This window comes from Quercus lobata, chromosome 3, assembly GCF_001633185.2.
Source record: "Quercus lobata isolate SW786 chromosome 3, ValleyOak3.0 Primary Assembly, whole genome shotgun sequence".
In the NCBI taxonomy this organism is placed as follows: domain Eukaryota; kingdom Viridiplantae; phylum Streptophyta; class Magnoliopsida; order Fagales; family Fagaceae; genus Quercus; species Quercus lobata.
In genome coordinates, this window is record NC_044906.1 from 59,524,031 (window position 1) to 59,550,376 (window position 26,346).

Here is a 26,346-nt window from a genome sequence, read left to right on the forward strand (position 1 = left end):
CTGTGCAAGAAATTCGCTAATCCTCGATGCCATTTGACAAGTTTCATTAGAATGCAAAAATTTCTATGCTAATGAAAAACAATTTTTCTTTTTTTTCAATGAGCAGTCACCAATGACACAACAGCACTTGACAACATAGCCGCTATACACAACACTTTATCATGAGTGTCATCCTTATTTTTAACTCTAACGAACACGACTTGTGGATTTAAGGAAAACTTCAGAACTTTGCCACAATTCCATAGCAAGAATACCGTATTAACCCCATTTCAAAGGAGACAAAATTCTTTATAATGCCAAAAATCGTTAGTGAGTAGCACAGTCCTTACCTGCTTTAGACGGAACCTGCGAAATAGAAACAAAGAAGACCTTGCAGAGAGTACCGGTGTGGTACCGGCCAAATACCTTCCAAATGTTAAGTTAGAGAACTTTTACAACTCTAGAGGGCCAGAGTTGGGGTAAATTATGCGTACCTTGGTTTGTGAGGGTTTTGGGGTTTTTATATGTACCTCGCGGGATCCTTTCCTTGTGGGGACCTTCTTGATTAGGGTTAATCGTGAGTTGCAAGATATTTCCTTGTATAGATATCCGTGGGGGTCAAGAAAGGCCCACTACAACAAACTTTAGTTATTTCAACCCTCTTTTATCGAGGGTTTACTAAAATCTGTCGATATAATCTATAAATTCAAATGCGGTAGGCTATATTACTTCACTTTATTTCAAAAGTTATTTAATCCCTCAAAATAAGTTAAAATAACCTTGAAATAAATGTGGAAAAAAAAAACGCGTCAGTTTTTTCAGCCCACACCCCCTGATAAAAAATTTCAATTTTTTCAGCCCTTGAAAAAAGCCCACAACAAAATTTTCATCCCTGGAAAAAGCCCAACAAAATTTAAAAATATAGCCCAAACGTAACCATCAAACACAGAGCTATTATCACTCTTTCGCTGAAACCTGAAACTAAGAGAGCATAGAAATCTCACAGAGCGCATGGAAATCTCATAGAGCTCGACGATCATGGAGATCTCATAGAGCTCGACGATCATCGATTAGGTACGTAATCGCATAGCTCCGATTAGGTACGATCTCGGTTTTGTGACTCTTCCTCTCTCTTGGCGTTGTGTTTCTCAGCTCCGGTTAGGTACGAATCACAAACCCTAATTTCGTCTTTGATTTTTTTGTTTTTTTGGTTTACCCACACCTTTTCATCGATTTCCCCATGATTTTCGTTTCACATTTCTCAGAAAATTGAGCTCATCATCGATTTCCCTATTTCTATTTCTAATTGATCATTCGCTTTAGAATCTCACTGTAACGTAATCGTTTTCCTCAGGTTGTAGCACAGAAGGAAGCTGAAATCACTAAGCAGGATTCACTTCTTCTGGTAATCATCATCAGAATTCCGATTTTCTGTCTTTCAACTTTAATTACGGACAATCGCATTTGAATTTCTTTAGCAGAAACTTACATCTGAGCATATTTTCCTTGTTTATGTGATCAGATTCAATTTTCTTTTAGAAAATCCATAGAATTATTTTTTGTTACTTCATACTCTGTTTCGAGTACTCCATGTAAAATTTGGTTAAAACAAATGGAAATTATTTCTCATTTAATTTTTTGCTAGATCTTAGAGATTTAAGATCGAGAAATTTAATGGTTGTGTTATGCTAATTGAAATTTGAAACAGACGAGGAATCTGCTCCAAATTGCTATATTCAATATTAGTTACATCAGAGGCCTGTATATCAGAGAAATTTAGTAAGCTTCTTGTATTTTTCAGTTGTCATGTGTATGTGTGTGCAGTTTTTGTGTTTAATGTGTGGTGTGTGTGATTGTTGTAGTCGGTTGACTGAGGGTGTGATTGGTTGGGTGTTGCATTGGGATTATGGGAATGTTAGGTTCATGGGTCTCAGCTTTGGGTTGTGGAAATTGAGAGGGAGATTACTGATAGTGGAGGTTAGTGGTAAGGGGATGAACCTAGGGGGGTTTATTTGTCTTGGTTGGGTACATCCACAGCATGAATTGGGTTTATTTGTCTTTCAAAGTGAATTATTGGTTTGGTTTTATAAAATTTTGAGTGTGATTTGACTGTAATGGAAATTTGATGGTGGGTTTAGTTCTTTTTAAATTAAATGCGTACCTAGTGAGAACCCTGTTCTCTGAGCTGATGTTGCAATTAGAGTGATGCTATCTTCTAAACTGATGTGGAAAGATTGTATAAATATTGTTAACTGCTACCCAAAATGCAACTCACTTATAATAATTTCTCGAACAAAATGGATTTTTTTTAATCTTCATGGGGCATCCTAGTATCCTACCCTTCTTTCTTTTATTGTTTTTTAGTTTTGTTCACTCTTTTGGCAGTTGACTAGATTCTATTATTTCTTCTTTTGCAGCTTACTTGGACCTGCTACAACTTCTATCAGTCAACACCAACAAAATTGGCCGGTGAGAATTATTTCTTTCATTCTGGGTAGGTGAGTTATCCCTATTCTTGTGATATACAATGTTTTTGTCTATGTGTGTATGTCTTACACTACATCCATAAATACCTGTTTTAGGACATGACTGTGGGCTTCTACATAAGTAAATGAATGCACTTTGGATGTTTGTTGTTAGAATCCCCTTGATCTCCTATTATTTGATATTTACTTATACTATTATGAATGACTTAGTGGTTGGACAAACAAATCGTTTACTCTATTGCTTCAATTGTTGAATGATGCACTTTCTAAAGTTATTGTAGAGTTGCCAGATTCATTATATGAGGCAAAGAAGATGATTCGGGATTTGGGTCTTGATTATGTGAAGATAGATGCTTGTAGAAATAATTGTATGTTGTATTGGAAGGAAAATTCCAACAAAAGTGAGTGTCAAGTTTGTGGCCTCTCAAGATGGAAACCAAGTGAAGGGAGTTATTCATGAAGATGTCCCGACTTGTGAAATTCATAGCATATCATTTCAACAATTGTGAATGATATGCTTTAGGCATTGAAATCAAAGAATATTTGCTGGTATTGTCAAATTTCGAGTACTTTAGGCTTTGACACTAATTGCTAATTTGGGCATTGGTTTGGAAGTGTGTTTTTTGTCCATTGCTTTGGAAGATGAATCTCAAGCAGAAGCCTATGCTGAACAAAAGTGATTATATGAATCACTATCTAGAGTTTTTACTTTTTATGGTAGCCTTATATTACATTTCCTTCTAAATCATCAAGGACTATGACTTTGTCATGCAGGGTGGTTAGTATAAGTTGGATGTGTGAAGTAAATCTGGAAGTGGTTCTTCTTGCATTGTGCTCAAAGCAATTCAGCCAAGCATAAGTGCCTATGTCTTGTTTGCAGCTTAATTTGGTTGCAAACTAAAGTAAAAGACTGGATATTCTGATTATTTTTAAATTTCATCACCAATGAAACAAGTTCTAACACTTTTCTTTTGTTTTCTATGAATCAGGGGTTTTTAAGAAAACCAGCAACTACTACAGAACATCTGCACCTGAGTTGAAAGAGAAAAGAGCAAAGCCATTGGAAGAGTGGATGAACATAGACAGCAGTTTTAGTGAGCTTGATGATATTAGTTTAGTCCAGGCTAAGCTGCCAAAAAAGCTGAAAAAGAGGAGGCAGATGCTGTCAGAGATATAATTGTGTTCCATTACATTTTGTAAGCTTTCCTTGTTTGCTTTTGCTAACAAGTTTAAATTGGCAGATATGAGGAATACATTGACTACATGTTCCCAGAGGAAACTCAGATGACTAATCTTAGAATATTGGAAGCTGCACATAAGTGGAAGAAGCAAAAGATTTCTGATAAAGACTAGCATGGTAACGTGCTTTTGTAGAATTGAAGCTTTTGGTGTAAATACATTATTGCTTTTTTAATGTTAATTGGGTGAAAATGAAGTAGCCTTGACAGTTAGTAAGGCAATAAGTTTTGCTAGAGAACTTTGCATTTCTAAGGTAGAGTTCGAAGGAGATAGTCAGAGAGTTGTCACAGCTATCAACAACCAGGCGCCATCAAAAACCATGGTTTGGTCATGTTATTGAAGAGATTTGGATGTTGTAAGAGATTTTTCATAAATATAGCTTCAAACATGTAAAAAGAGAGGGCAACCAGCTTGCTCATTCCCTTGCTAGAACATTGATGGGCATTTTTTTTCTTCTTCTTTCTTTTATGCTCTTATGAGAATGATTTCTACCGAATTTGGAATATGCTATGAAATAATTGTATGTTCATAGCATATCATTTCAACAATTGTGAATTTTTGTGTATGTGTGTGTGTGTGTATATATATATATATATTTGTGCATGATTGTGGTTTTTTTTTTTATATAAAATAAAATTTTATTTTGAGGGTCAAAAGACCCCTTAAATAACCTTATTTATTAAGGGTTGTAAATATAAATTTTTTAAACCTTGGTAAAAGGTTATTTAAGGGTCTCTTGACCCTCAAAATAAGATTAGAGCACTTGTTTTAAGGGCCACGAAGGCCGTTAAAATTTCTTTTTCGACGGTATATGTTTCGAAGGTTATCAAGGGTCAACTGGACTCTTAAAATAATTTTTTTCAAGGGTTTATAATACTTTTTTTAAGGGTTTTGACCCTTGAAAAAAGTCAGATTTGTTGTAGTGGCCATGCTAGACTCGTCATGCCTTTTATTCTCATTGGCCTCTTCTTTTTCCCATTGGCCTTCTCTCTTCCCGTCATCCCATGTAGACATCGTCGAGTATAGAAGTGGGATTGTCGGCCTATGGTGTCGTCATTTTCATAATTTCTTACATGCTTGTGAAGTTGATGGGCCTAATTGTGTTGTGGCTTATTTGCAAGTAGTGGGTTTATCCCTTTATAAAAACACCCTCGTCAATTCTCAAATTAGAATCTTGTATTATCTTTTTTTTTTTTAAATTCTGTTTATTGATCAGGTTCATACATTTGGTGATCAGGTTCATACTTCCTTGAGGCTGATGACCACTTAACACAGAATCCTTATAAAATGTAATTTGAAATCTAGAGTTGACCACTTGACAAGAACCCTTCAAAGTTTCCAGCGTTTCTCTCCTTCCAAATATACATACACCACAGTAAACAATGAATATTGGTCTTCGAAATCTCACTATTATGAGGACCATACAATCTCACCAATTCTTTTTCCTAGATCAATCTTAATCGTTTTGAGTTAGTAGAATTGTATGATCTTATGCTCCAGATTGCGATTTCAACAACCATAATATAAGCTTCAGATGCACTAAGTTTTGGCTCAAGTTTTACAAATAACTTTTGATAAGTCAACCTTTGTTGGTATCAAAATTAATAAATAAATTTCTAAATTGTTCTTAATCATTTGTAATGTTTGCGCATATCAATATTGTTAGGTTCTAAGACTTTAGGATCTAAATGTATTAGAACTTCAATGTGTAATGTTGGCAAACCATGATTAAAACATTTAGTCTAGATTTAGGCTGCTCAAAGTGTGGTTATGTGTAAAGTTGGAATCGAGTAATTGCAGGAAATTACTATTCAATTTCTGCAAGGCTCGATCAATCGAAAATTAGACTCGATCGATCGAAACTTGTGCAGATTGTTTTTTCTGTAGAATTTCCAACTCAGCCCAAGCCCATATGACATGTAGGGTTTTATGTTTTGCTTCAAGTATAAAAGGAAAAACTCTAGCCATGTTTTACAGGTTGTTAATATGATCTAGAGGTATTTACCTCTGTACATAATTAGGGTTATCAAGATCAAGATTAATGTTGATAGGTCAAAAACAAATTGACCCCTTGTGATAAATTAATCAATTAATTTAACCAAGTGAATTAATTAAGTTAATTAACATACAAATGCGTGGTAGCATAAACAAATCACCAATAAACTAATTATGCAGCGGAAAATAAATAACACGGTGATTTGTTTACGAATTGGGAAAACCTAATGACAAAAACCCCACTAGGTGATTTTTAGGTCACCACTCTTGAAACTCCACTATTATCACAACAAGCAGTTACAAGTAAAGGAATCCCAAGTACCTTACCAACCTACAGTTGAACCCTTACCCCAATACTCAATTGAACTTGTTCTGTAGTGACAGTTTCCTTTTCAATGCACGGCTCCCAAGTATGTGACTAACCAATTGCGCGGATCCCAGTATGCAACTTCAATCACCAGCTAAAAAGATTGTTGGTTGCAAAGTTCTTTAGTTCATCCACACGATGAAGATCAAGAAGATGCTTGGTCACAAAACCCAACGGTGCACATACACAACAACTTCTTCAAGAGAAAGAGATGAACTAGGGTAAGAATTTCATCTTCGGTCACAATTTGCTTGAACAGAATTTGCTCAATGCTTGTGCAACTTGTGTACTATTTGACAGCCCTAAAAACAATCATTTTATATGTCTAGGGTTAGGAGAAAAGAAGGCCTAAAGACACATTCACAGACTCCAAGAAAATCATATCAGAATTATGGAATTCTTAAACCTCGACAGATAGGAGGTGTCGAGCAAGTGTCGAGCACACGGGCTGAATAGCTTCCTTAAATCTCAACACATGCTAGTTGTCGAGCTAACTATCGAGCTTTAGTAATTCTGCACTTTCAACTTGTTTTCTTGGACAGACTTGAAGGCTTCAACACTTGATCTTGAAACATGGTTTCTTGAAGTATTTAAACACATCCTAAATCTAACCAAATACAAGTAAAATGCGTTTTGTCAAAGGATAAGCCAATTACATAAAATCATGACATATGTTCTTAACATGTGAAACACATATGTCCTAACAAATTTAAAGAACTTGGTGATCTCTTCAATTGCTATTTCAAGAGCTTAAAGAAAACACAAGTGGGAGTACTTGTGGTTGCTGTGGATCAAGGAAAGAAGTAGTCCGTGGACTCGGAGCTGTCACGTGATCGTGGTAGTAAGTTTTCTACTCGAATTAGCAATAGGATGGTAGTAGTCTAAGTCGCTATTGTAAAATTTCAATTCTTTCATAGTGGATATGTTTTACCTTGAGGATGGCTAGGTTAAATCCTCCCCAAGTTTTTTACCGGTTTGATTTTCTTGGATTATCATATCGTGTGTTCTTTATATTTCCGCATTACTTACATGATATGATTTGATTGTGTTAACCTAGATCTGAATAATCTATCAAAGTAATCACTTGGTTAAATAGCTAGGTTAACCAACTTGTGTTCTAAGGGGTCTAAAAATATACAAGTGGTATCAGAGCAGGTTAGCTCTAGTTTTTTAGATCCTTTGATCTAAGAGTTGATCCTTAACCCTTGTGGTCATGGAACACGGTCACTCTCTTGTGATTCAACCTCACTTTGATGGGAACAATTATGTCTACTGGAAAGTAAGGATGAAAGCATTCCTAAATCTATTGATGAGAGAGTTTGAAATTCCGTTGAATACGAATGGAAGAAGCCAACTACTCCTGTAAGCGAGTGGCAAACTTCTCAGAAAGAAGGAGCCACTTTTAATAGCAAAGCCATGAATACTATTTTTAATGTTGTTTCTATGGAGGAATTCAAGAGGATCTCTAATATTGAGGTTGCTCATACTGCATGGAATATTCTCTAAACTGTGCATGAAGACACAAAGGTAGTTAAAATCAATAAGCTGCAGCAATTAACAACTAGATTTGAAAGTATTAGAATGTCTGATAATGAAAGTTTTGATGAATTTTATGTTAAACTTAATGATATTGTTAATTTTGCTTACAATTTGGGTAAAATTTATGATCAACCTAAGATTGTTAGGAAAATACTTAGATCCTTAATTGAGGAATTTAGACCCAAAGTAACTGTCATTACTAAAAGCAAGGATGTGGACTCCATCTCTATTGATGAACTTGTAAGATCTCTCCAGTCTTATAAGTTAGACCTACCCTAGACAAACAAATCCAAATCAATGGCTCTTAAGTCAGTTGATGATGTTGATGGGAATGAATTTGATATGAACTCTCTGTTACAGAGATTGCATATCTTGTCAAGAACTTGGATTAATTTTATGTTCAAGTTTATTTCCCTATTTGTTGAAATTTGGCAAAAGTATAAGTTATATCTAACGACGAAGTGAGGTTTTTAAGAATTGTATAATCAGAAAATAAACTAAAATACTTCAAGTAAAAAGGAAAAACAAAGGAGCTAATCCAACTCATATCAAGAAAAAAAAAATTGTATAAACAAGAGAAATGAATTCCTCCTAAAGGTTAGACATTCTCCAGGCTAGACGATAAAGTGTACAATACATTTACAGAAAGGACTAAGCTTGAACCAATTATAAAGTTACAACTTACTTATATGAAAATAAAATAAAATAAAATTTTACCAAGAGTCTTGTAGTTTAGTGACCTGCTATCCTCTATGAGGAGAAATATGGTTCATTTCCAATACTAAACCATGGTTCAAATCCCCTTCCTCATTGTTGTAATTATCAAATTATATATATATATATATAAAACACTCTTAGCTATGCCCGTGCATTACTTGTTCATTCCCAATACCAAAACATATAAAATAGGTCAAACCTAATACATAAAACTCTCACTTTTATAGGGTTTATGAGAGGTGATAGGTAAGCAGTCTTACCTCAATTTTTATTTTGTTTTTTTGTGAGATTGATTCCTGAACCTGTGACTTGTCAGTGAAAAAAGAATATCTAGAACTCAGTACACTAGCATAGGTAAAAGAAGCACACATCATCCAAACTAATGGTACAGAACTAAAAAAATAGGCAACAAACTCTAAACAACAAATCAAAGCTTTTGAGAGTAGAAATTGTGAAACTGTATTATATGAGAACGTGTCTCATGCATCAGATATATGCAACATTTTGTTTTCTCAAGAATTCAATAAGACTATAGAGCCCACACACTCTAAAAAGGCGAATTTATATATCTTATGCATGATATAATCATTTCTATTATATTACATTAGTACAAAACTTTTTTCTAGAAATCTAACCACCTTTGAAAATAGATGATGCCATCCAGTGTAAAATAGCTAATCTGAGCACCAAGGACAAATACCGCACGGAATTGATGCCATTACATTAGTCTTTGCCAACTTCCCATCGCAAGTCCTATAACATATTTTCCCAATTGGAACACCCTACCCATCATTAGTCATTTTCTTAACCAATGCCCCCAAAATCTGATGAATCTGATTCGAACCAATATTGTTGCCTCTACACACACCCAACCTTGCAATGGACTGCTATATATCTTCAACAGCAGCTACTCCTAACTTTTGGATACTCTTTAAGCACAAGATTTTCAAGGTGGATACGAATTCAACATTTAGCTTCCCATCTCTATACCACTCTCCTCTTGTGACTTCCTTCAAGGCTTCAAATCCCACCCCCATACAAGCTTACTTCTCTTGTTTCGGATGTCAGTCACTTCTTCTATCTTGTTTTACAGTTTGAGTAAATTAATGGATTTGTTTTTATAATTGTATCGGCCAATTTGGTTTCATGCCTAATTTGAGGTTTGGTTATTCCATTGTTTTCCTTGCTCAATATAACTTCTAAGACCGTGTGGTTTGCATCTTGAGAAACTTGGGTAGGAGTAGTAAAATTTCTTCCACGTTTGAGAGGTAACGCCATTTCTTGTTCAAAATGTTCTTCTAAACATAATGCACAAGAAACAACATCATCAACAATAAGAAAAGAAAATTCTAAAACAGATTATATAGAACCTCAATAAGTATTATTGGACAAGATCTAATTTTGAGGTTTCATTTTATAGTTACAATGTTAAGTATGCATTAGATTTAAAGGGCTAATAACTTGATGCTCAAATTGTAATAGAGACTAATTGAAACGCAATAAAAACATATTAATAGACACATTAAAATGAGTAAAAAAACTGGGTACTTTTCTTCCTAGCTCTTTTTCCCTAATGATCAAGTTTTACTATGAAATATAGTTATTGTAACAAAGAATAAGTAGCGTTTGCAAATCAGGGTTTAGGAATAGGGTAGCATCAGTACCCGATGATACAAATGGTATATGTTGGTATTATTTAGCATCCAAGCATCAAAAAGGCCCATTACCCGACCTTCTACTTGTAAAAACATTTTCAATTATGCTATAGTACCTTCCTAAATTTGTGATGGTACTGTAGCAACGTTCTAAACCAATTTATTATTTTTTATTCCCCACTTTTAAATATCTACTTCTTTCTCTCTCTTCATCAATCTCTCTCTCTCTCTCTCATAGTAGTGGTGTTTATCTGGCGTAGGTCTTGGGTCCGACGTGGGTTTGGTAGTGACATGGAGGTTTCTGGTTTCTAGATCAGTGATCGGCATGGCAGTTGAGGTGGAGGTTTCTAGGTTTCTAGATCGGCGATCTAGTGGCGTGGTGAGGTTGTTGCGTTTCTATGGAGGCGCGGTTTGGTGGGTCCTGTGATGGAGGTGTGGTGGTGTTGGTCCTGTGATGGAGGCGTGGTGGTGTTGGTCCTGTGATGGAGGCGCAGTGGTGTGGGTTTGATTTTGGTTTTGATTTGGGTGGTTCCAATTTGGTTCCAATTTGTTTCTAATTTCGATGGTTCCGATTTGGTTCCGATTTCGGTGATGTTGCTAGATTGGTGTGGGTCCTTCTTTTGTTGGGTTTATTTGGTCATTTGTGGTTTTTTTTTTTTTTTTTTTTTGGTGCCAATTTAAGTTATATTGTTGGATTGGTGTGGGTTCAATTTTGCTGGGTTTGTTGTTCATTTGTGAGATTTGTTTGGTTTCAATTTCAGTGATATTGTTGGATTGGTGTGGGTCTGATTTGTTTGGCAGTGGTGGGCGATGGGCAGTGAGGCCGGGGTGATTTATTTGAGTTTTGATAGCCTTTTCGGGTTTGTTCATGGTGGAGGTGGTGGTAGCAGGTGGTTGCAGTGGAGGAGAGACAGAGGAAGAGAGACAAAAATTAGAGAGAGGAGAGAGATGGGAGAGAATAGATATGGTTTAGGGTTATATTATTTTTTATTGTGTAGATATATTATTTTAATGTGTTGTATAATAAAATAAAAGTTGGGATGTTAGATGTATTGTAAAATGGTATGGTATAATGGATTAAGTAGCTTTTGAGATGGTAAAATAGAATAGTTTGAAGATACCGGATGCTAATGCTCTTAGTTTTACCTTAGAATTGCTGTCTTTAATGCTTCAAAATCACAGGAGACATGCAAGCAAAGGCAGAGAAAAACCCTTTCGTTTCCTTATATATATATATATATATATATATATATATATGGTGGCGCTTTCGTAATATGCCAATTATGGGGGCATGCGCTCTATTTATTCTTTAGACATGTATGGAAGTGTGGAACTGAAAAATTATTGTGTAGTCTCAGACTATATACTCTCATTCTCACATAGGAGTGGGCTCCGTGGACGGAACCCACTCCTATGTGAGAGGAAGGGATTATAGTCCGGGATTACACAATAACAACTCGTATAAAACCTACATCTATGTCAGATGATCCCTCTAAATATATATATATATATATATATATATATACACACACACTCTCTTGAAATACTTTTCATTTTAATAAAAAATCTTGAAATACTTTAAAGTTAAAACCATATTAATGATTTTTTTAAGGACCTTTATATGTTTATATTGTACTCGCAATATAACATAGCGACCACACACAACACTTTTAGACACCATGTTTGATTCTAGAGTTTTTACAAAGAGTAAATGCTAAAATAAAGCTAGAGGTAGTGGTCCTAATGGATGCCACCAAAGTATTTAGATTTTTTTTCTCATATATGCCATCTTAGTTTTGTTGGATGAATACTTTGTTATAGAATGTAATTTTCGTATCAATCTATTTGCGTTTTTTCCTCATAAAATTCTCAGTAGAACTTTAGAAAATTTTCTTTTGTCATTATTTTTTTTTTTTTCCCCTTTCAATAACATCTTTTGTCATTAAGTTGTTGTATATTGTTGTTCCATATTTCATAAAAGTTTAAACACGGTAGAAACATAAGTAGTATGTCTTTATTTGATCTTATGAAAAAGACACAATATGATTATTTTTTCAAAATATGTATATATTTGTTTCATATTATAAATAGTAATTTTCATTCTTTTTTTTTTTTTTTTTTTTTTTTTTTTTTATGAATTGTAGCATTGAACATAGTAAAGATATTTAACAAATATTAACTATCTATTGCATTGCATGAATTAGCAACTAGTGTCTTTAATTTACGAAGTATCTTGCTAGAGGTAAGCAATTGTAGCCAATTTGGGTTAAAAGTACACAACGAGCAAAATTACAACATTGCATTGATCTCTCTCTCTCTCAACCATTATCCATTGATTTATCAAATTTTTTTTTTGAATTATTGAATAAATTGAGCCACCCTCCCAGCAAAAAAAAGAAAAAAAATAAATTGAGACACCCTGTAAGCGAACATAAGACTTGTCTCAAAGGACTTGCATTATCTATACTAATGTGTAACCCCGTGCACATGCACAAGTATATTTAAAAACAACCACAATTACATATATATATATATATATATATTTATATATGAGTTCAAATTAAACTTGGTGTAAGAATTTCAACTTACACATTTTTTAAGTCATGAATTTCTAAAATATGTAATGGTTTCTCATTATATGTGTGTGTGTGTGCGCACGCGCGCGATTTAGAATCGAGAAGGGTGAGGAAATGTTTAAAGAAAGAGGAGAGCTTAAAGACTTTATATATATATATATATATATATATATATATATATAGAAGCTTAAGACTCTATTGAGTAAATATAGAAGTGTGCAAGTGAGGTGTTCTTGCCTAGGTAAATGATGAGTGTTATTATTGTGATCTTCTTGACTTCTAAGTTTGTTAGTGCATTATTAATTTTGGCACAAAAATTTAGAAATGCAATAGGACACATGGCGCAAAATTAGACCTCTAATTTAGAATCCAATTGAACTTCTCTGAGCTTTTTCTATTAATATATATATATATATGTGTGTGTGTGTGTGTGTGTGTGTGTGTGTATGGATTTGTTTATATTTTGGGATTGCTGGTTTGTTCCTTTAGAATTTTCTATTTTTTTTCGCTGATTTTGATCCTTTTAGGCAATTAAACAACACTAGTGGTGGTATGATGCATGTTGGGTGATCTGTTTTGATCAAACAAATCAAATCAAGAAAGAGATAGTAAATGCGTGTGATTGTGTAGATATTTGTGAAAAGCTGGAACTAAAGGTCCGTTTGGATTGGGGGGAGTAGAATAGAGTAGATTTGGCCCAAAATTAGCTTATTTTCAGCCAACTAATTTTCAGCCAACTCTACTCTACTCCCTCCACTTCCCCTTCTCCTTCTCCCCCCCCCCCCCCCCCCCACCCCCAAAAAAAATCCAAATGGGCCCTTAGTCTTCCCAATGTCAATGATGCAAATCTTGACAAAATTAGTCATATAAATGGCCCAAATTAGTCTAACTTGATGTGAATCGGTTCTTATGGGAAGCAATGATATTGGTAGTAAACAAACAGTGCTACTATGCCACACTTCGGAATGTAAGGGGTGTGACTTGCCTCTATATAGGTTAGTTACGTTAGAGGAGGGGTCACAAAGCAATTAGTGATAGTCATTTGGGTTTCATTTTCATTTTTCCTACACATTACACACTTGGGAATGCAGGGGGTGTGCAGTGGCGGCTTCAGGATTTTTTTCTAGGAGGGTCAATAGTGTCTTGAGCTAGGATTTTGTTGTGGGAGAGTAAAAAATAAAATGATTAATTTTTTTGTATAAAATTGTCATATTATATACAATATATTTTTTTTTTTAATACAATATTCTAACATAGTATTCTAAATAGTATACAATGCAACTATACTATATAATAGTCTAAAAAAGTTACTAATAGTTTAAAGATTGGTAAGAACAACCATTGAATGCATAAATAAATATAATTAAATAACTAAGCATAATTTTTGAAAAATTAATAATAATTTATTATAATCATAAGTGAAGTCAATTCTAGGTTTAAATAAAAATTCAATTACAACTTGTTACTTAACCTTTATTGTAAAATTATTGTGAAAATATTATGTAAATAGCACTATGATGATCATATTTCAAGTTTATTTTAATTGATTTTAAACAAAATTTAGGGTCAAGTGTTCAAATTTTTATTTTAGGGAGTCCAAAAAAAAAAAAAAAATTTATATATAATCTTTTTTTTTGGGGGGCTAGGTCGGGCTGGCTGTAGAGCTGCCCCTCGGGGTGTGACATTGCCTCTCTCTCTCTCTCTATATATATATATATATATATTTTTTTTTTTTTTGTGTCTGCTAACCACCGTGGATTGTGTCTTCTTTGGGAGAATGGACATCTGATGAGGAAGAGACTAAAATCCTTATTCGTAACAACTTCCTCAAACTATTCTCTAACAGATCTCACGCATTCCTTTAGGACCTTGAAAGTGGCACAATCTTCTTGTGCCTTCTTATTTGAAGAAGACAAGGAAAATCTTAATAAAGAGGTCACATATGAAGAGATAAAGGCTAGATTGTGGGCTCTAAAGCCCTTTAAGGCCCCAGGAGCGGATGGATTATATGCGTGCTGGATTCTTCCAGCTCTTCTGGCATGACGTTTGTGAATCGGTGTGCAAGGAGGTAAGAAATATATTTAGCACAGGGGTTGCTCTGGAGTATTTAAACAAGACACTGTTTGCTCTTATTCCTATATACGAAAGCCTTGAGACTATTAGTAACTATAGACCTATCAGTTTGTACAACTCAATCTATAAAATAGTTACTAAAGTCATCATTGCTCAGATTCGACCTCTCCTAAGCAACCTAGACACTCCAATGCAATCGGTCTTCACTCCACGAAAAGAGGACAAGATAATATTGTAGGAGGCAAAAATTTTAACCCAATTATAAAATGCCACATCAAAATTTAGTGGCAAATTTAAAATTAATGTCATTAAATTAATTAAATCAAATGATGACATGTGTCATCCAAATTGATATTACATTGACATATTAAAATTTGCCACATGTCATTTGGCTCATAAGATAAAGATAAATTTCCTATTCAAAATATATGAATAATTATCTTTATTCAAATAAAATAAAGATAAATTTTCTATTCAAAATTGATAGATAATTATCTTTATTAAAATAAATTAAATAAAGATAATTATTTATCTTTGTTGATTATTATCTTTATCAAAATATTATCTTTATCAAAATAGATAAATAGAGATAATTATCTCTAAGAAGAATTTGAGCCAATCAAAAGTCTACTACATACTTTCAAGTATATCAATTCAAAGTGGAGTTTATCCTCTAAAATCACTATAAATAGAGACATCCCCTCTCATTTTGAAGACCAAGTTTTCAAGAGGCCCAAGCTCTGGAGAAATTCTGTCTCAAGAATCTTTGAAGAACTTGAAGCATCTTTGAAGAACTTGAAGGCAACCAAAGTCAAGAAGATCTCTTGTTTGAGTTCTTTGAAGTTCTATAGGAATTAAGCTAAAAAGCCTCCATAAACCTCAACAAACCCAAATCTTTAAAACTCAACGGATCAAGCCTCTAAAACCCCAAAGAACTTCAACCTAAAAGCCTTCACATTCAAAGACTTGAAGAACAATAAATCTCTAATAAGCTCAAAGCTAGAGATTTGTTGTGGAGACCGTTCAATCCATCTTCCAACTAAAGTCAAGAAGATTCCTTGTTCGAGTCAAATTCAATGAAGATAGAATCAGAGGGTATTCTTTTGTAAAAGAATTGAAATAGAGATTGTATTCATTATTAATTAATACAAATTTTTATTTGCAAACCATATTTCTTTTCAATTGTTTGATTTTCTACAATTGGAAAATTTTGTGTTTACAAATATCCTCATTGTTCAGGAGCTTATACACTCTATAGACAATGAGAAAGGAAAGACAGGATACATGGCCATTAAAGTAGACCTTGAAAAGGCCTACAACAGGCTTTGAATGGAACTTTATTCACAAATTCTTGCAAGCTTTTCATTTTCCTGTGCAGCTAATCAAGCTTATAATGAGTTGCATCTCATCCACAAGCATATCCATCCTCTTCAATAGCAGTGCTTTAGAACACTTTAACCCTACGAAGGGCATCTACCAAGGTGATCCACTATCTCTATACCTATTCATTCTGTGTATGGAATACTCAGGTAGCCTTATTGAAAGGGAGTGTATGGAAGGAAATTGGACTCCTGTCAAAGCATCCGGAGGTAATATTGGAATATCTCATCCATTCTTTGCTGATGACCTTATGCTTTTTGCCAAAACCAGTGAAGATAATTGTGAAACCATCAAGGAAGTCTTAGAATGCTTCTGTGCTGAATTGAGTCAGACAGTAAGTGTAGACAAGTCTCGGATCTACTTCTTTCAGAATGTGTCCTCTGATCTGAAAGAAATAATTTGTGAGAATATTGGCGTCCATGCCACCAATAACCTTGGGAAATATTTAGGATTTCCCCTCAGACATAAAGGAGTAGCAAGAAACCAATATAACTTTATTGCTGAAAGGGTAATCAACAACTCTTCGTTGGAAATCAAAATTCTTATCCTTTGCAGGCAGAACAGTCTTGGTGAAATTGGTCATGTTTGCTATGCCCAACTATGTGATGCAAGAGTGGCACTCCTTAATCACCTCTATGAAAAGCTTGATAAAATTAATAAGGACTTTCTTTGCTAAGCCTCATCGCAAGAAAAAAAGAAAATGCACTTGGATGGATGGAACAAAATCATCAAACCAAAGGTCAAGGAAGGCTAGTTGGGTATTCAAGCTGCGGAAGGAAAAAAATCTTACTTTACTTGCAGAGCTCAACTAGAGGATGTACCAGGAGAAGGATGCATTGTTGCTTTCAGTCAAGAAGAAACTCTAAAGATCCAGATAAACTTCCCTGTTCTGCAAACTGGAAAGCTATCAAGACGAGATTCCCTATTTTCTTCAAAGGTATATGCTAGAATATGGGTAATGGCTTGTCTCTTAAATTCTAGACATATAAATGGATGAGAGGATGTTCTGCCAGGGAAGTAATTGAAGGACCTTTCAACAGATTGGATAGTATTATGACCATGACTGATATGATCCAAGGAAATGAATGGAACTGGGGTGCTCTCTCCTTTGAGCTTCCAACTGATATTTTGGACAAGATCAAAGCCACTCCCATCCAGATGTTTGGGAGTAAGGAAGACACAATAAGCTCGAAATTTTCACAGGATGGAGAGTTCAACTCTACAACAGCATACCTTTTAGCAATCTCGAATGATAACTAGAGCAGTTCCTTTCCAGGTGAATGGGTTTGGAAAGTGGATACCCTGCCGAGAATATGCTCATTTCTATGGCTTTGCCATCACAACAATGTCCTAGTGAGAGAGATTATTGCTAATAGAGGTATTTACTGTGGAACTATCTGCCCTCTCTACGGAAACCACAATGAATCAATCCTTCATCTTCTTAGAGAATGCCCCTATGCTATGCAAATCTGGAGAAAGATCGGAATTCCCATTACATTGGAAGCCACCTTTAGATTGGATTTGCCTCAGTGGCTGAAAGTAAACTGTTAGAGCAGTCCAGATATCCTTTCTAATGGTATCCCGTAGAAAACTTTGTTCACCTTCTTGGTTTGGGCACTTTGGAAGCACAGAAACAGGGTAGTTTTCAAAAACACTACTCTAAATCCAAACCTTCACAAGACATGCATTAGACAGGCTGTAGAATACTTTTTCTGTGCATGAAAAACACTTCAAACCAAGAGCATGAGAACAATGCAAGTTCAATGGATTAAACCTCGTGAGGGCTAGTATAAGCTAAATACTGATGGTGCTTCATTAGGGAATCCTGGGAAAGCAAGTGGAGGAGGGCTAGTCCGAGATCACAGGGGAGCACGGCTGAAAGGTTCTAGTCGCTGCATAGGTGTAAAGAATTTCGGAACTCTCTCTCTCTAAATAGAATGAATGAGCTTTATTGATTGAATATGAGAATACAAATAATCTGTACACTGTAGCTATCTATATATACAATCAGTAAAGGAAAGTAACTAATTCCGTAAAAAGAGGAAAAATGGTTACAATAGTCCCACTTGTGCAAGCTGTATTTCTGCTTGTGTTATCCTTCTATCCACGTGTCAACCTCCTATCCACGTGGCAAGGCTCCTTCATGCATGTGAATAAAGTGTTCATGATAAGGGACCGATTCAATTACTTCTAATAGTTCTGGACTGATCCAATCTCTTTGTATTTCAGTTCCTTGAGTGCTGCCCTGTTCTCTGCCCTGTTCTCCATCTCTGGTCTTGTATCTGTTAATAACTTGAGTGCATTCTTCCTTGCTTTTAACACTCCCCCTCAAGAGCAAAGCTCTTGCTTCTTGATTCAAGGATGGATACTCAGGATATTGAATGGTTTGTGCAAAAATATTGATAACTCCCAACCTTTTTTGCAACCTTAGAAAATTATCCACACCTAGAGCTTTAGTAAAGATATCTGCCAATTGATTCCTTGAATTAACATGGAAGGTCTTAATTGTACCATCTAAAACCCTATTCCTCACAATGTGACAGTCTGCTTCTATGTGCTTGGACCTTTCGTGGAAAACTGGGTTTGCAGCAATATGTAACGCAGCCTGGTTGTCACAGTACATCAAGGCAGGTTTGTTATGTGTGACATGAAGGTCCTTCAATAGGTACATCAGCCAAAGAATTTCACATGTAGTTGAAGCCATTGACCTATACTCTGCCTCTGCTGAAGACCTTGACACCACAGCCTGTTTTTTTGACTTCCAAGAGATCAATGCATTGCCAAGAAACACACAATATCCAGTTAAGGACTTTCTGGTATCAGGGCAGCCTGCCCAGTCAGCATCACAGTAAGTTTTAAGCTGCAAATCTGACTCCACAGGAAAGAAACTCCTTGCCCTGGTGTGCCTTTGATGTATTGCAATATTCTTGTTGCTGCCTTCATGTGAGGGACTCTAGGCTGTGATAAAAACTGACTAAGTCTGTGAACAGAGTAGGTAATATCAGGCCTACTAAGTGTAAGATACATTAGCTTTCCTATTAACCTTCTGAACTGACTTGGCTCCTTAAGTAACTCACCATCACCCTTGGACAATTTTAACTGTTGTTCCATAGGTGTTTTGGCAGGTTTACAACCAACCATGCCAGCCTCTTTAAGTACTTCAAGAGCATATTTTCTCTGATTTAGGCTAATACCCTTATCACTCCTTGCAATTTCTAAGCCCAAGAAATATTTGAGAGAACCTAGGTCCTTAATTCCAAACTTCTGGTCTAGGACAGCTTTAACTGAGGCAATACAACCTGGATTATTACCTGTTAGAACCATATCATCCACATATACCAATAATGCAGTGAACAAATCACCATTGGAATGAATAAACAAAGAATGATCTGCCTCGGATTGAATGAAACCAAGCTGTAGGATGGTGGTAGACAACTTTGCATTCCATTGCCTTGATGCTTGCTTCAATCCATAAAGAGATTTCACAAGTTTACAAACCAAAGGGGCAGAAGAATGTGGTGAAGAACACTCCCCCTTACTGTGAAAACCAGGGGGCAAACTCATATATACTTCTTCATCTAAGTCTCCATGCAAAAAAGCATTGTTAATGTCTAGTTGATGAAGAGGCCAACCTTTGGCTGAAGCAAGTGCAAGAAGAACTCTGACAGATACAGTTTTTGCAACTGGAGAAAAGGTTTCCAGAAAATCTAAACCTTCTCTTTGGGTATAACCTTTGGCCACAAGTCTGGCCTTGTATCTCTCAACACTACCATCTGAGTTGAACTTCACCCTATACACCCATTTACAGCCAATGGGGGTCTTTCCAGCAGGTAGAGGAGTAAGAATCCAAGTCCCAGTCCTCTCCAAAGCCTGAATTTCCTTATCCATTGCCTCTCTCCAAACAGGAAGTTGAACGGCTTGGGGGAAAGTAGCAGGTTCTGGATGACAGGCATTGACAGTCATGAGATAAGACTGATAGGAAGGATTCATGTGTGAATAACTGAGGAAATCAGCCATATCATATGGGCAACCTGAAGCAGGAACTTTTGCAGCTGAAGTGCAACCCAGATCAGCAACTATTGCAGCTGAATTGCAAGCATACTCTTGCAGGTAGGCAGGTGTTTTATGGACCCTGGTGGATTTTCTGGTGTGTGGAAGTGCAGTAACAGGTATAGGAACAGTAGGTGAAATAGAAGTAATTTCTAAAGAGTTTGAATTAGACAAAACAGTGTCATGGGGAATGGATGTAGAGCTGTCAGTATCATTGACAGATGGAGACAATGTAATTGGAATATTTGAAGTATGAGGTGGAAGACCAATGACATCAGAAGTATGAGATGGAATATGGACCTCTGAAATACTAATAGGAGTGACAAAAGAATCTAAATTGCTGTATGTAGGAGAATGAGAACCAACATCAGTTGTAACAAAAGGATCATTGAAATCAGTATTGCCTTGAACATAAGGAAAATGATTTTCATGAAAAACAACATCTCTAGATGTAAACACAGTTTTGGTAGACAAATCCAAAACTCTATAGCCTTTAACCCCAAAAGGATAGCCCAAAAAAATGCATTTTTTAGCTCTTGGATCAAACTTGGTCCTATTATGAGAGAAAGTGGAAGCATAACAAAGACATCCAAAGGACCTTAAATGAGAATAAGTGGGGGAATGACCAAATAAAACTTCATAAGGAGTTTTATGGTTTAAAACAGAGGAAGGGAGTCTGTTTATCAAGTAAACAGCAGTTAAGATGCAATAACCCCAAAGGTGTAAAGGTACATTGGATTGGAATTTAAGAGCTCTTGCAACATTTAAGATGTGTTGATGTTTTCTCTCCACAACAGCATTTTGTTGTGGAGTTTCAACACAACTTAATTGATGTAAGATGCCTCTTTTAGTAAAGAAATCTTTAAGGAAAAACTCAGTACCATTGTCTGATCTAATGCATTTCACTTTCCTTGCAAATTGTGTTTCAACCGTTGTACAAAATTGGTCTAAATAAGATGCAGTTTGGGATTTATGCTTCAACAGATATACCCATGTACATCTTGAACAATCATCTACAATGGTTAAAAAAAATCTACAACCATGAATGGTGGGAACAGAGAAAGGTCCCCATATATCACAATGAAGTAAATCAAAACATTCATTGGAAATAGTTGTACTGATATTGAAGGGTAATCTCTTCTGTTTAGCAAGTGGACAAATGTCACAATGAAAATTTGCATTAGAATTGATACAATGTACATTGTTCTTATTCAATAAAGCCAATTTGGCATCTGATATGTGTCCTAATCTAGCATGCCATATGTGTGGTAGAACCTTATTAGCAGAAATAGACAAAGAAACAGAATTTGAAGTTGGTGCTGATTCTCCCTTTAATAGCAAATAGAGACCATTGATCTCCTTACCCAGACCAATCGTGCTCCAATGAGCTAGGTCCTGAATAAAGCATAGATTGCCAAAAAATATGAGACAACAGAGAATGGATTTTGCCAATTGACTGACAGAAATCAGATTAAAATTGAAGGAAGGAACACAAAGCACATTAGAAAGAACAAGACTTTCTGAGACTTTAACTGTTCCTATGTGAGTCACTAAGGCAGATTCACCATTTGGAAGATTCACAAATGTGTTTAGAGTGGCAGTGATAGAGGTAAAAACAGTAATAGAATGAACCATGTGGTCTGTAGCTCCTGTGTCTATGACCCAATCAGAATTCCTAAAGGCATCTCTATTGACATTTTTAGCAGAAAATATAGAGTGTGATAGATTAGGACTAAAAAAAAATTAGAGGAAGTACCTGACATGAGGTCAGAACAAGGATTGGCAGAGGAATTAACTTGTGATTGTGAAGAAAACACATCAAAAGTGCCACCAGAATGTCCTTCCACACCAGCCATACGTGAAGAAGCTCGCACATTAGCTACATGGTGTGATCCATCACTTCCAGAAGCAGATCTTGAACCAGAATTGAGAAAAGCCAATAACTGCTCACATTGTGCCTTGGAAATAGGACACAAATTGCTTCCTGATGTGAAATTCTCAGTTCCATTGCTCAAATGTGAAGAGACCTGATTTGCACTAGCATTATTTTTCCCTTTTGGCTTGTATCCTGGCGGGTAGCCATGAAGTTTATAACACTTTTCAACAGTATGCCCAGACATGTTGCGATGTGTGCAAAATGGCTTTTCTTTCTTCCCATTTCCTTTGTTCCAAGAAGAATAACCTCCTGAATTGTTCTTTGAATTAGCATACATTGCTACTACATCTCCCTGTGATGAGCTTGATCCTTCATGACCAAGATTTTTATGTGATTCTTCTTGTAGAACCAAAGAGTAAACCTTGTTCATTGAAGGAAACGGATCATATGTGAGAATTTGACTACGAAGAGTCTCATAGTTCTCATTAAGCCCCATTAAAAACCTCATCACATATGCCTTGTTGTGTGAAGTGCTTAGCAGCTTCATAGCACCACACGAACATTGTGGAAGTGGCTCAAAATTGAGCAATTGATCCCAAAGTCTCTTGAATTTAGTGTAATATTCAGAAACTGACATCTGATTTTGGCAGAGGTGTGAAATCTGCTTCTGTAGATTGTAGATTTTAGGACCATTCCCTTGTGAAAACTGGTTCTGCAACTCAATCCACATCTCCCTTGCAGTCTCACAGTACATAATACTGCTTGATACATCCACATGCATCGAATTGATCATCCAAGATGATACCATAGTATTGCAGCTCTCCCAATCTTCATACAGAGGTGAATCCAAATCTGGTTTGACGATCTTGCCATTGACAAAACCAATCTTCTTCTTGGCTGTAAGAGCAAGAATCATCGCCCTTGACCATGATTGGTAATTCCTCATTCCAAGCAATGGTTGCGTAACCAAGATACTGCCTGGATTTTCACTCGAACTAAGAAAATAGGGATTGGGAGGAATGGAATTAGGGTTAGGAAGAGTAGAATTAGGAGGATCGTTATTGGAATTCAAGGCAGACTGTGATGGTTGAGGATCAGAAGGATTATTGGATTCAGAGGACGCCATTGTTGTGCTTCACCGAAGCTCTGATACCATGTAAAGAATTTCGGAACTCTCTCTCTCTAAATAGAATGAATGAGCTTTATTGATTGAATATGAGAATACAAATAATCTGTACACTGTAGCTATCTATATATACAATCAGTAAAGGAAAGTAACTAATTCCGTAAAAAGAGGAAAAATGGTTACAATAGTCCAACTTGTGCAAGCTGTATTTCTGCTTGTGTTATCCTTCTATCCACGTGTCAACCTCCTATCCACGTGGCAAGGCTCCTTCATGCATGTGAATAAAGTGTTCATGATAAGGGACCGATTCAATTACTTCTAATAGTTCTGGACTGATCCAATCTCTTTGTATTTCAGTTCATTGAGTGCTGCCCTGTTCTCTGCCCTGTTCTCCATCTCTGGTCTTGTATCTGTTAATAACTTGAGTGCATTCTTCCTTGCTTTTAACAATAGGCAATACCATGAGTGTTATGGCAGAATTCTGGGCACTAAGGGATGACTTGCAATTGGCATCTCAGACGGGGATTTCATGCCTAGAAGTTGAACTTGATGCAAAATTGTTGTGAACCTTGTCCTGTCTAACTCAATGCCTAATAGAGCTTATTCATCCCTCTTGAATGATTGCAGGTTCCTGCTCAACAGGATCCAGCAAGTCAAGGTGACTTATATATTTAGGGAAGCGAATAGTTGCATGGATGCGATAGCTAAGAGGGGATGCCTGCAACAAGAATGTTTTGTGATGTTTAACGATCCCCCCTCACATGATATTTCTTCTTTTGTAATATCTGATGCTAATGATGTGTATTATTTAAGCCGCTATGCCAATACTATTCCTTTCCTGGCTTCGTAGTTTTTTAATGAATTGCCTTTTAACCCCAAAAAGAAAAAGTGTGTGTGTATATATATATATATATATATTATCACCAGGAGAACGATAATTTGCTATTTATTTTCGCTACTAACTGTGATTTTGATCCGTGTTTTGGTACCATGACTTTTTACTTTGTACTCTCCTTTTAGGCAATTAAACAACAATAGTGGTGGTACAATACACGTGGGGAGATATGTTATAGTCAAACATATCAAATTGAGAAAGAGATACTTTTATCTAAAAAAAGAGAGAGAAATAGAAAATTAATGCACGTAACTGCTTGAACTAGAATTAGTCCTCCCAATGACAATAATGATGCAAATCTTGATAGAATTAGTCAAATAAAATTAGTCTACCTGGATGTGAACCGGTCCTTATGGGAAGCATAAATAAACAGTGTTATTATAGTATTATGCCATAGTTGGAAATGCAGAGGGTGTGACATGGCCTCTATATAAGTCTTTTGAGTTTCATTTTCATTTTTCCTACACATTACACATATTCTAACTCCGTCGATCATGGAAAGCTTCTCAGTACTCCCACCTGAAGCAAGAAGGTATGGGAAAAATTTGGCTATCCTTGCCTCCATATGTTTAATTTGTTAAAGAAAAATATTCTATGAAAAAAATCTTGAAACCTCCCTCTCCGAGTAAAACTTTTTTGTATGAGTAATGTTCACTATAATAAAAATTTCACTGCATAACCTTTACAAACTAGCGTGTCATATCCATATTGTTGACTAATAAAAGTGAGAGATAATGTCATGTAAACATGTGACAGGCTAGAAGGAAAAGTAGCACTAATTACTGGTGGGGCAAGCGGTGTTGGTGCATCCACTGCAAGACTATTCTCCAAACATGGTGCTAAAGTTGTAATCGCAGACATGCAAGATGAATTGGGTCACTCTGTATGCAAAGAACTAAATCCTCAATCAACAACCTTTGTGCATTGTGATGTTAGCAAGGAAACTGACGTGGAAAATGCTGTTAACCATGCTGTTTCCATGTACGGTAAGCTAGACATTATGTACAATAATGCTGGTATTGGTGGAGAAAACAAATACAACATCCTTGAAAACACCCAGGCTGATTTTGAGCAAGTGATGAGAGTCAACCTGGTAGGTGTTTTCCTCGGTACCAAACATGCAGCCCGTGTGATGATCCCAGCTGGCAAAGGCAGTATAATAAGTACTGTTAGTGTATCCTCAATCATGGGAGGCCTTGCGCCGCCTGCCTACACAAGCTCAAAAACTGCCGTGATTGGATTAATGAAAAATACAGCAGTGGAGCTCGGACGTTTTGGCATTCGTGTGAATTCTGTGTCACCCTACGTGATTTTAACACCTTTGGCAAAGGATTTTGTTAGGCAGTATGAGGAGGGAACTTTAAATCTTTATTCCAACCTCAAGGGTGAGGTTCTCAAGCCAGAGGGTGTGGCTGAGGCTGCGCTTTTTCTTGCAAGTGATGACTCAAAATATGTGAGTGGACATAATCTTGTCATAGACGGAGGCTTCAGCATTGTGAATACAGGCTTTTGTATGTATCCACAATAAAGAATAAGATGGGAAGTTTAAATGCACCAAAAATTTCACTGAAAATTATTGTTTGTGAGGCCATGTGAAATTTTCCATGTATTACTCGGTGCTTGTCGTAATAATCTAATAAAATTAGCATCTTTACACACGCTATGCGGGTGTTTAGAGCCTCTTCTTTTTTTATATAATAAATCATTCTTATTTCTTTATTTTTACTTTTTTGTAGTGGAGAATTCTAAAGGTGTTACCTACTTTTGTGTGTGTGTGTGTATATATATACCTTTGTATATTTACATTGTAATTTCAATATAAATTTATATTTAGACACATAAAATGCGACAAATATTATACACATTTGCAAAAAATATATAATATATACCCTTTTTTTTTTACAAATGTGTCCAATTTTTGCCACTTTTTGTACATCTACAATGTAAAAGAAGAATTTCTCTTTTCTTAATTATTTTTAAAATAGTGTATTTGTGTAAGAAATTCAGTAATCCTTGATGCCGTTTGACATGTTTCATTAGAATGCATCAATTTCTAGCTAATGAAAAACATTTTTTTTTTTTCAATAAGTATTATTGGACAATACCTGATTTGATGTTCTATTTTATAGTTACAACTTACAATGTTAAATGGTGAACAGGGAATTGATTTCTATTAGTGAACAGAAAATAGGCAATAGGTTTAAAGGGTTAATTAACTCGATAAGACCATGATAATAGACAAATTAAAATGAATAACAATAAGGGGTTCTTCCTAGCTCTTTTCCCAAAATGATCAAGTTGTACCATAATTCGCTGTCTTGCTTCACAGTCACAAGAGGTAGAGGAAAACCCTTTTTCCGTTCGTTTCGCTATATGTTGGCAGTTTCGCAATA

At 35.7% G+C, this 26,346-nt stretch overlaps 1 protein-coding gene and 1 long non-coding RNA gene across 8 annotated transcripts; both read left to right on the forward strand.

The window, feature by feature from the left end:
* Positions 1-900: 900 nt before the first annotated feature.
* Positions 901-4,249, forward strand: LOC115982536. 7 transcript variants are annotated; one of them, XR_004089642.1, is made up of 5 exons: positions 901-1,141; positions 1,334-1,384; positions 1,688-1,758; positions 2,397-3,367; positions 3,455-4,249. It is a non-coding gene; the product is annotated as an uncharacterized LOC115982536 (long non-coding RNA). The 7 variants fall into 7 exon arrangements; XR_004089644.1 differs by having other exon boundaries at positions 910-1,141; positions 2,397-2,477; positions 3,240-4,249; XR_004089643.1 differs by having other exon boundaries at positions 910-1,141; positions 2,397-2,477.
* Positions 4,250-24,370: 20,121 nt separating this feature from the next.
* On the forward strand, positions 24,371-25,675 carry LOC115982281 (secoisolariciresinol dehydrogenase-like). Its single transcript, XM_031104836.1, has 2 exons — positions 24,371-24,485; positions 24,710-25,675. The coding sequence occupies exons 1-2, from the start codon at positions 24,448-24,450 to the stop codon at positions 25,479-25,481; spliced, it is 810 nt and encodes a 269-aa protein (XP_030960696.1). The 5' UTR covers positions 24,371-24,447; the 3' UTR covers positions 25,482-25,675.
* Positions 25,676-26,346: the final 671 nt, after the last annotated feature.

Coding starts and splice junctions, on each gene's coding strand:
- LOC115982281 (XM_031104836.1), top strand. CDS start 24,448: ATGGAAAGCTTCTCAGTACTCCCACCTGAAGCAAGAAG. Junction 24,486..24,709: donor CTCCCACCTGAAGCAAGAAG/GTATGGGAAAAA, acceptor AACATGTGACAG/GCTAGAAGGAAAAGTAGCAC.